This window comes from Perna viridis, chromosome 1 (genome assembly GCF_037379345.1).
Source record: "Perna viridis isolate PV_CMFRI_1.1 ecotype Kerala chromosome 1, ASM3737934v1, whole genome shotgun sequence".
Lineage (NCBI taxonomy): Eukaryota > Metazoa > Mollusca > Bivalvia > Mytilida > Mytilidae > Perna > Perna viridis.
Window position 1 is genome coordinate 36,580,777 of NC_142445.1, and position 10,937 is coordinate 36,591,713.

The 10,937-nt window shown below is 34.1% G+C and overlaps 2 protein-coding genes across 3 annotated transcripts in view; one reads left to right on the forward strand and one right to left on the reverse strand.

Annotated features, from left to right (window-relative positions):
* The first annotated feature begins 1,650 nt into the window (after window positions 1–1,650).
* Window positions 1,651–6,032, forward strand: LOC148628581 (uncharacterized). Its single transcript, XM_088590514.1, has 5 exons — window positions 1,651–1,697; window positions 2,384–2,566; window positions 3,762–3,909; window positions 4,912–4,965; window positions 5,860–6,032. Exons 1-5 carry the CDS (start codon window positions 1,695–1,697, stop codon window positions 5,895–5,897), a joined length of 426 nt encoding a protein of 141 aa, XP_088446640.1. The 5' UTR covers window positions 1,651–1,694; the 3' UTR covers window positions 5,898–6,032.
* Window positions 6,033–6,072: 40 nt separating this feature from the next.
* The window catches only part of LOC148628582 (uncharacterized), a 78,234-nt gene continuing 73,369 nt past the window's right edge, over window positions 6,073–10,937 (reverse strand). The window contains exon 3 of one of the 2 annotated variants that reach the window (XR_015923931.1): window positions 6,073–6,836. Coding sequence is in view for 1 of the 2 variants with exons in the window: in XM_088590515.1 (XP_088446641.1) it covers window positions 9,132–9,551 (420 nt within the window). In the remaining variant the exon portion in view is untranslated. Of the gene's footprint in view, window positions 6,837–9,104; window positions 10,879–10,937 lie in introns of those variants that run through there. The other variant, XM_088590515.1, reaches the window with a different exon arrangement.

A 10,937-nucleotide genomic window follows, 5' to 3' on the forward strand; every position in this document is an offset into this window, starting at 1 on the left:
AAAAACAGGCAGGGATTTTCACAAGGAATAAAAACAATTAAATTCGAAATCGGTCCAAAATTAGAAGAAGTCGATTTTTTTGTGATGTGGCGCGTTTAACCCCTCTTAACTCGAAAACCCCAAGAGTCGTATGAAATCTGACTAAAAATGCGGACAGGTAATTTCATAGGAATTTCAGAAGTCGATTTTCTGGGTTGTCGCCCGTTTGACCCCTTAAAACCTGAAAAGCCGTGTGAGATATTTGAAAAGAAATTGAGAATTTCATAAGGAATCCCCCAAAAATGTTAATATTTTTAGACGTGATCTAAATTTATACCCCTTTACCTCCAAACGGTTAAAGATACGCCTACCGCGATTTAAAACAGAACTTCAAAGGGAAGAGTTTGACATCTGGATCATAAAAGTCGGATAAAAAGTAAACTTTTCCTATCAATTTCAATGACAATACCCATTTCTCCCTATTAGCCCCCTATTTCCAGGGGTGGGGCAAAAACCTCCAAAAAGTACAGGGCCCTCCGCGATGTTCCTATGAACGCATTGTTCAAATTTTCAATTTACTCAAAACGCCGATGTCGAACACAGAGTGATACAATTATGCAACCGAAAAAAAGAAAGGCCCCGACAACAAAAATAATAAAATCCAGTAACAGAACGATGACATTTGTTCAAAATAAAACTATTATTCATTTTAAAAATTAGACGCACTATTTTTGCCTTCACGGGCATGCAGGTGTATCTTCATAAAAAATAAGTGTAACTATTTGTAAGAATCAGGCAAAATGGGAAAAAATCAGAAACAGGCCTGTCAAAAACCCCACAGATCTGACAATATTATTTCAATCATGCATGATTTCTCTATTAATTTTGAGAAGACCATTATTTGATCTCTGTGTCACTGGTTTTCTCAGCTGATTTTTTTAAATAGAATATTAGAAAAATGTGATTTTCGACAGAGCTATCTGCCCTTGAAATGTTCATTTTGTTGGTGCTTAACAATGAAATTATAACCCAATTTACCAAAATGATATGGAAAATCTTGTTGTTTTTCCTTGACTTTGATTATGCAAATAGTTAAATTTCACTTCTGAAATGGTGGGATTTTTAATACCATGTTTCACCCTCTGCCTGACACTTAACAGGGCCATACATATATATATACCCAGGACATGGTTTTATTGGAAATGAGATTAAACACTACAGAAAAGATGGTCGAAGACGGACACTCGGGAACTTTCCAAATATTATTAATCCAATCACTCGGGATGTATATGTGCAATTAAGTACATGTGCACCAACAATTTTCCAGTTTCCAAGAAATGATAAAATAGTGTGAATAATTTTGTAAGGATTTCCAAAAAATAAAGACGCAGTTTCTTTTAGGCTTACCTCAACTTTTTTAAAAATGCAAATTATCATTCTCTTTTCAATGTTACCTGACAGCTAAGTTGTTGTTTTTCTTGTTACCTGTCGTTATCAATTGTCAATGAATGACAAGCTCTGAATTTCAATTGTCAAAATTTGGAAATCCTGACCATTGTAACACAAATAAACTTACAAATAACTTAACATTACCAGGTAAACGTCAATCTACGCAAATTTCAACATGGTAAACCGCAAAAGGAGGGCTTACTTTAACTATATATATAAGGAGCTCGATGGATCAAAATTATTGCACTTGAGCATATACTTGCAAAATGGTTAGTAAACTCATAATTAATATTGTGTTTTCAATTTGTGTTATTTTTCTGTATAATTGTAATTTTCTTTTGATAAGCATCGAAGAACTAGTTTGGGTTTTTTTTGTTCTATTTAGATAACTCATTGGTTTGATTTTTTAATTATAATTTTTTTCGAATTTCACTACATTTTACTTTGTTAGCTTTATATATGTTGCTTTCTTATTTCTTTGTTTTCTTTAACGTCGGTCATACCTAATACTTTTAGTAGATACATTTATCTATTTTTTTTCATAGGCGACCTTGAACGAACACACTGCGAAATTTAAAGACACCGAACTTAATTTCGAGATGATTGAGCCTTGATATAGACGACTTTAACAAAATTTCATGCATATTCTGTAGGAATTGTTCAGTTTTACTTACTATAAAAAAAAAACCCGGTAGATAAAAATTTTCTAACGAACATTTATCTGGCATTTTTTCATATTTCAAAAGAAAATTGGGGGTCAAAAAATCTTTTTGAATAATTTATTCACAGTTGTTTGCATCGTTTCAAACACTATTTACCCATTGAAAACATACTTCAACATGATTCTGCAAAATGACAGAAAGGAATGCTCCATTTAGTCATTGAAAATCCTAATTTCAATAAAAGGTATATGGTCAAAGCACATAGATAAACTCAAATCTCATTATTGTTTCAGGGTAAATTCTTTTTTGCTTTTCTCCTCGTTATTCTCCTTGTTGTCGAAGATGCTAACGGAGGATGGGGAAGGAAACTTTGGAGAAAAACGAAAAAACATTTAAAAAAAGTAGGGGAAATCGCTCAAACAGTAGCTACTGTCAAAACTGTTGCTGGGGTTATAGGAAAACGTTCAACTGAAGGTGTAAGTAAAATTGTTAAATACGTTTTCAATATCAGTGTTATTTTAGCCCTTATCTGTTCCATTCGATCGGGGGCATATATAATTGTTCTGTTTTGTATTCTAATAATGTACTAGTATTCCCTTTGTGGAATTCACAAAACATTTTATAAAGTGGCATATAACATTTTATAATATATACTATTATTAACCAACTACCCAAAATACGTTAAAATATGTCAAAAACTGATCAATTGATATGAACTCAAACGGAGCATCTATACGGGGCCAATATGGATCAAACCAGGGCTAATACGGCATCATAACTTCCGGTCGTTTGACACCGCCATTCTGAGTAATAACTGGATTTAATGAACTTTGATCACCAGGACTAAAATGTTCAGAAACACAAAAAAAATCTTCCATTTTATACTATATGTTGATTTATATATAATTTCATATTGGCCCTGTTATAGGTTTGAAGTCTGTCATATTGGTCGAGGCAGTCGTATTGGTCCCGAGGCATCGCCGAGGGCCAATACGACTGTCGAGGCCAATATGATTGACCGAAACCTATAACAAGGCCAATATAAAATTACATATTTATTGAAAATTTTATTAACCAACTCAACTAGATGATTTGTTAAAAAGTTTTTTTTTTGTGTTTTACCAAGAACATGTAGGTTTATTTGCATTAATCGGTATAAAATATCCTTTTTGTATAAAATGGAAGATTTTTTGTGTTACTGCAGTTTTTAGTCCTTGTGATCAAAGTTCATGAAACCAAATTCTAACTCAAAACGGTGGTGTCAAACAACCGGAAGTTATGATGCCGTATTGGCCCTGATTTGATCCATATTGGCCCCGTATAAATGCCCGGTTTGAATTCATATCAATTGGTCAGTTTTTTTACATATTTTAACGTAGTCTGAGTAGTTGGTTGATAAAAAAAACATATTTCAGACTGAATAATGCAAATAAACCTACATATTCTTGGAAAAACACGAAAACAACTGTTCTACAAATCATCTAGTTGAGTTGGTGAATAAAATTGTCAATAAATATGTACTTTCATATTGGCCCCGACAGACCTCTAACCTATAACAGGGCCAATATGAAATTACATATTTATTAACACATACATGTATAACATTCTGTAATTAATATTTAAAATGTTTAACGGATGGTCATGTTAATTTGTTTATTACTATATTTCCAGGAACAATCCAAGATTGACCTGTGTTACTTTGAATCCATGGATTTAGATGGTGATAAAATGGTGACAGAGGACGAAGTTCAAGTAATTAAAGAAATGACCGGTGTTCAAGAAATAAATGGACTGTTTGAAATTTTGGACCAAGACGGTGGTAAGAATTCTTTATAAGTGCCATCGTAATTTAGTTATACCTATATATATATATATATATATATATATATATATATATATATATATATATATATATATATATATATATATATATATATATATATATAGGTGAATGTCTTTAAGAAAATATTTGAGCGTGTTTATGATTCAATTTTTTTTTCGACCGTATAGTTTCTAACTAAATAAGTCACTTTTCTCAATAGGAACATTGTCAAGTGCTGTCGTCCTGAAATACATGAAACATCTGCCATAGGACGCTAAACCCTGACCAACCAATTAATGAAGATGATGATGATGATGATGTTGATAGTGGTCAGGGACTAGTACTCTCACTACTTTTTCTGGTTATTCAGTCGTTGCATAACAAATTAGTGCTAACTTAATATTTAACATAAATGATGATGTTTAGTTATGTACCCGTTGCTTACTTTTAGCTTATCTCTATTTTTGCAATTTGACACTTATTTTAGGCGCAAAAATTCAAACGATCGAGATCAATTGATTCAGTAAATGAGTACCTTGATTTCATAGTAGTACAAGATATACATTTCGATGCGCGTTTCATCAACCGAAATATCAATGGTTTATATATGTTCATTGACCACTATAATAAAATATCATATACAGCTTCTAGCATCGCGTTGTACCAATGTATTGTATCAACATATACGTTCATACTACGTCAACGGTTTTTCTGCAAACGAAACAATTCATCAATTTATACATTGCAACACTATAGCAGGAAAGTAACATGTTATCAAACGTTTGTATACACACATATAGCTTCCATTTGTTTTATTGGTTTGATCCAAACATTTTTAATGGATGTGGGGTTGTTGGCTACTTATCGGTATTTTTTGTGATCATATGATACTCCAAATCACCAAACTTTTCCGAACACGAAATTCATCAAATAGCCAATTCTGTAAACGATATCTCAAGTCTTCAAGTAGACACATCACTCGTGTTCGTACTTTTGTAGATGGTAAAATCAGTATTGAAGACTACAGAGATGTTATCAGCTATTGTACAGAAGGTAATTATGATGTTCTATTGACAAGTCCGTATTCAAACTTACATAAGCAACAACAAAAAAATATTACAATTGGGATAAATGTCCTCATGATAGAATATTCACAAACAAAACAAAAAATTGGTTTAAGGAGGTAGACCTATGATAAGGGACATAACTCATGAAGTCAGTGATATGTTTGTATCATATTCAATTTCACCAAAAGCTATCAAGCTTTCATTTGACACAGAATGAAATTAATCTAAGTTACTTTGATGCTTACATGACACTGATGTAAAATGCTGAATACAAACGTTCCGATGAATTGTAAGGTCCCTTACCCTGGGTCTACCTCCTTAAATTAGCCTTTATTGTTGAGACAGACAATCAGTGAATCTGTAATCCTGTGGTTGTCGTGTTTTATGTTCATTGTTATTCGTTTTAAGCTTTTTTCTATAGAATAGGTCGATTTCCGTCAAGTATGAATAGGTTCACTTCATTTGTGTGTGGGGGGGGGGAGGGGGGGGGGCTTTACAGCTAGCTTAATGGTATAATTAAAGACCGCGTGGTGACCTGTAGAAGTTTATTTGTTTGCTAAGTTGCCCGGCTTTTGGTGGATAACTGTCTCATTGGCAGCCATCCACATCTCTTACTTTTATATATTAAGCAGTATAGTGAAGCAAAAAAAAAGAACAAACGCTTACACATTTACTTGTAAGTTAATATAGACAAACAATACACTACTAATAAAAGAGTAAAGTAAAGTCTTCAAAAAATGAAGAAATGCAGTAGGAAAAAGTCTTACCAAAAGTAGTTTATACACAAACATTTGCATGTGTGTTAATTCATTGAGGCTGACTAGCAATGGGTGGCGAATTGTGTAAAATATTAATATCACCTTTTCAATTTTGTTTTCAGAGAAAATTATAGAGCTGAACAAAAAGCTGTCCATTTGAATAGAGCACGGGGTCTGTTGTGAGTGTAGACATAACTCTTAAAATTGTGAGAAAATTGTATTACAAGTACTTTCAAATCCAGCTTTTACTTGTTACTTATGTTATTTGCCTTTTTAAATAAACTGTTTTGAATAAGTTATATTGTTACGTACATGTAAAAACAATGATATTAATAGATATGTATGTTTCAACTGCAGAGTTGATGAGCATGTGTGACATATACTTCCGGGAGGGAAGAAAAACAATTTCTTCACGGAAATGTATACTAAGCATGTTCTTGGACCATCCCGCAGTTAACAAAAAAAATCCATACCTCCAAAATCGACTATGGAAACTGTGCAATAATTATGTTATAATGATAACAACAAAAACAAACACCCCCCCCCCCCAAAAAAAAAAAAAAAAAAAACCAAAACAAAACAAAACAAAACAAAACAAAAAAATAAAAAAACAAGGCTTTGCGTAACAAAAAGCGATTAAATAGTTAATTAAAATATAGCGATATTGAGGGTACAAACGTGAGGAATTCACTGAATGAAAAAAACTCGGATAAAGCAGACGGAATAACAATGAAGAACAAATCGCCCAACATAAAAAAAACTTCACACACATTCTTACATTATCACACAATACTGTTAACCAGCAATTCTTACCAACCCAATATTGAAAGTTCGTGTAATGTCATAAGTTCGCAATGCAGCAATTACAAAATTGAACAGTCGCATTCTTCTCTGAAGTCCCGTGGTAATCGCGAATGGCCTCTGGACACCAACCCCACGTACAGTTACACTTTGGACAGTTTATGCACCCAAAACACGACTGTTGAGGATAGTCTGGGGCATGTACATTGTTCTCAAGCCCATAAACGATGTAATCAAAACTATCCTTCTTGTATGTCACAGAACACTTTGTGACGGCAATGACACGAACTCTGTGACGCTGTAAAAAGTAACCAAAGATAGACACTGTTTAAAGAAAAATAATGTAACATAACGTAACTTATATTTAAAAGCTGACCTAATAATATTCTTTTTTTTTTTAAATCCAAACTGTTCTGAATAATTTCCGGTCCAGTTAAAGTTCAAGAATCGGTAAATTATGAAAATATCTTTTCGCGGTCACCAGCATTCGTGGGTTTCACACGACAGGACACCCAGTCAGAAAATTGCCTGCCAGACATTTTCTAGAATTGCTGGAGCACCGTTAGCATTATCTCTTTAGGTATGGTGAATATGTAAAAGAGAAAAAAACCTCACCGGGATGAGAAAAACTTTTGACCACTTTGTTCTTTTTTAGTAACCGCTGCCATGTTGGTTTCAACAGAACATTCAAATTAAATCTGGTTCCAATTGGTCAAGTAATGTAAGAGAAGATTTTTGAAAGAAAAAAAAACATTAAAAAGAGTAACAAGAAAAATTAAAACGTCTAAATCCCCCAATAACTCCATCAAGGCTAAACAGATTAACAACATAAAATTGACCACAGACAGATCTGATCATGCTGAACACTTTTACCCCTTAACAATTTATCTAAACCTAACGGTTTTAGAGATTTGTAGGAAAAACTGCTCTTTACCTTTAGTAAAAGAAAAACCAGAAGTTCCGAATGAAAATGCTACAACTGGTACTTAATATGAGACTTACCACATAGCAGGGAATTAGAAATATGGCGGGAAATCATGGTATTTCAGCTCCTCAATTGTGAGGTAATAGGGAACATCTCAAAATATCCATAGAAACAAGATGGCGGATAAACAATACGTTCAGTGCAAAATTCTCGTAGGAAAAATAAATTTTGATTTTTTTTTCAATCTCGGAAGTAAGAACGAGAAATAATTATGTGAAAATTGTAGTACAGAACGACATGAATTAAATGGGAATTTTTTTTAAAAAGGAACTTATGAGTAATAAAAAAATTAATCTAAAAAACGTGCAAACAGGCTGAGGTGAATTCGAGTGTAGACAAACATACATATTTTTTTTAAATAGAAATGAATTTAAACGGACTTTTCCACATCTCATGCATTTTTTTCACTCCTTAACATACCGTAAGAATGAATATTTTTTAGCAAAACATCATTTGGGTACGGGGAAAAGTTGGTACGGATACGGGTACGGGTTACACATTTTAAACCCTACCTAGAAACAGGGGCGGACCCAGGATTTCAGGCACCTGATTTCAGGTTAGGGGTGTAAAAAGGCCGAGGTACGCCACAAGGGATCCGCGCTGTTTATTTTTTTCTATGATTATTTTGGTTTTGATTTGTGTTTTATTTAGTTTTTGTTTTTTAGCAATATAGTAAATTTAGTTATTTCATATTGGTGTAAGTGTCGAAGCATCGTTCCTGTTTTGGAATTATCCAATCCGGAAATATTCATATATTATCTTATGATTTGTAACAAAAAGTCCGAGTAGTTCCGATAGGTGAAAATTTTCAAAACTTCTACTTCTACCAGTTCGCGACCGCCATCAATTACTGATGATACTGTCACTGTCAATTTTAGTGCACAATGCCCTATTTTACTTATACTCGGCGTCACATAAATAACATACTGTTAAAATTTGAATAAAAATATTTTCTACGACTTTATTGACACCAACCGTCGTTTAAATTGTCTTAAATGACTTGCTCATTCGTTTAGCCAAACAGCTTCTCAAAAACAAGTCGCTTATTAGCTTAAATCATGCGTAACAAATCCTTACGGGAAAATCCCATACTAATATCCGCCATGTTGGTTTTTACGGGACGATTTGTTTACAAACGAAGTGCGTAAGTTCCCGTCGAACTCCGGTGACAATCGTCTGCTTGATCAACTTCTCGGTATTATACGTTGTTCGCGTAAAATAAATCCGAGATATCCGAAATAACGCCGAATTGCATTCTGGGTTCTTCGGTTTTTGGACAAACCATTTAAACGTAAACAACATCTCCTAGCAACCCGATCACTGTAAACATGGCCGACTTTTTACAATGTAAATATTGCCACCTAGAATTAAAATCTGACCGGAATTTAACTATTCAATGTTTAGGGAGAAGCCGTTTGGCTAAACGAATGAGCAAGTCATTTAAGACAATTTAAACGACGGTAGGTGTCAATAAAGTCGTAGAAAATATTTTTATTCAAATTTTAACAGTATGTTATTTATGTGACGCCGACTATAGTAGCCATTAAAAGAAAAATTAACAAAGTGTGCTGTACAATTAACTGTGCAAGTAAAAACAACTTTATTAATTTAATCAAGTAAATGAGCCTTGAAATATTCAAGACTCTTGGCAGAGGCAATGTCAGTGGGCAGAGCATTCCAGTCCCGGATGGTTCTTGGGTAGAATGACTCTTTCCTCAATACTGTGTTGCATGATGGTAATTGGTAGGAGTGTAGGCCCATATTTCGACTGAGTCTTACTGGACTGCTTAATCTGTTGGTCGCGTAGATTTTCACCAGACCATTTGCCAGTTTGTACATTAGTACGAGTCTAGCTCTCCTCCTACGTTCTTCTAGTGTTGGCCATTTTAGATCTTTTAGCATTTTGGTAACTGAAGAAGTGTTGTGGTATCTGTTCGCTACATATCTGGCCGCTCTACGCTGGACCATTTCAATTCGGTGTTTGTCCTCTTTCAAGTATGGGTCCCAGGTTATGCATGCGTATTCCATGGTTGGTCTAACTAATGACTGGTAAGCTTTCTCCTAATGTTGGCATTTCTGATGTTAAGATTTCGTCTCAAAAAGCTCAAGGTGTTGTTTGCTTTCTTGCAGATGTTTGATATGTGCTGGTTCCACTTCATATCTGATGTTATAGAAACACCTATAGTCGGCGTCACATAAATAACATACTGTTAAAATTTGAATAAAAAAATTTTCTACGACTTTATTGACACCTACCGTCGTTTAAATTGTCTTAAATGACTTGCTCATTCGTTTAGCCAAACGGCTTCTCCCTAAACATTGAATCGTTAAATTCCGGTCAGATTTTAATTCTAGGTGGCAATATTTACATTGTAAAAAGTCGGCCATGTTTACAGTGATCGGGTTGCTAGGAGATGTTGTTTACGTTTAAATGGTTTGTCCAAAAACCGAAGAACCCAGAATGCAATTCGGCGTTATTTCGGATATCTCGGATTTATTTTACGCGAACAACGTATAATACCGAGAAGTTGATCAAGCAGACGATTGTCACCGGAGTTCGACGGGAACTTACGCACTTCGTTTGTAAACAAATCGTCCCGTAAAAACCAACATGGCGGATATTAGTATGGGATTTTCCCGTAAGGATTTGTTACGCATGATTTAAGCTAATAAGCGACTTGTTTTTGAGAAGCTGTTTGGCTGAACGAATGAGCAAGTCATTTAAGACAATTTAAACGACGGTTGGTGTCAATAAAGTCGTAGAAAATATTTTTATTCAAATTTTAACAGTATGTTATTTATGTGACGCCGAGTATAGATATTTCGCAGATGTTACGTGCTCCAGTTCATGACCATGGAGAAAATAGCTGTTCTGAATAGGCTGTTTCTTTCTTGAGATTGACAGAACATTGCATTTCTCGGGATGGAAGCTCATTTTCCATCTTTGTTCCCATTCTGCTAATTTATTTAGGTCATCTTGTAGACTTATCCTATCGATATCAGATGTTATTGTAAGATATACAATAGTGTCGTCTGCAAACAATCTGGTTTTTGATATGATGTTTTCCGGCATGTCTTTGATGTAGTATAAAAACAAGCTGGGGCCCAAAACCGATCCCTGAGGAACACCAGATTCCACCTGTATGTATTGGGATGTTTCTCCTTCTACAACTACTGCCTGATTTCGATTATTAAGAAAGCTTTGTATCCATCTGTTGGTGTTACCTCTTGTCCCATAATGATGTAATTTATGGGTCAATAAGCTGTGGCACACTTTGTCAAAAGCTTTATTAAAATCCATAATCAGACAGTCCGTTTGTTTACCGTTGTCAAGGTTTCTGGTTATATTCTGACTCTTAATATAAAAATGTAAAACAATACAGTTGTAAAAGTTTTCAGTATCTGCTATAAGAC

Bases quoted from the DNA above. Each gene is read 5' to 3' on its own strand.
- LOC148628581 (XM_088590514.1), top strand. The intron at 2,567-3,761 runs GTAAGTAAAATT...CTATATTTCCAG, and splicing joins GAAAACGTTCAACTGAAGGT to GAACAATCCAAGATTGACCT. The intron at 4,966-5,859 runs GTAATTATGATG...TTTTGTTTTCAG, and splicing joins TATCAGCTATTGTACAGAAG to AGAAAATTATAGAGCTGAAC.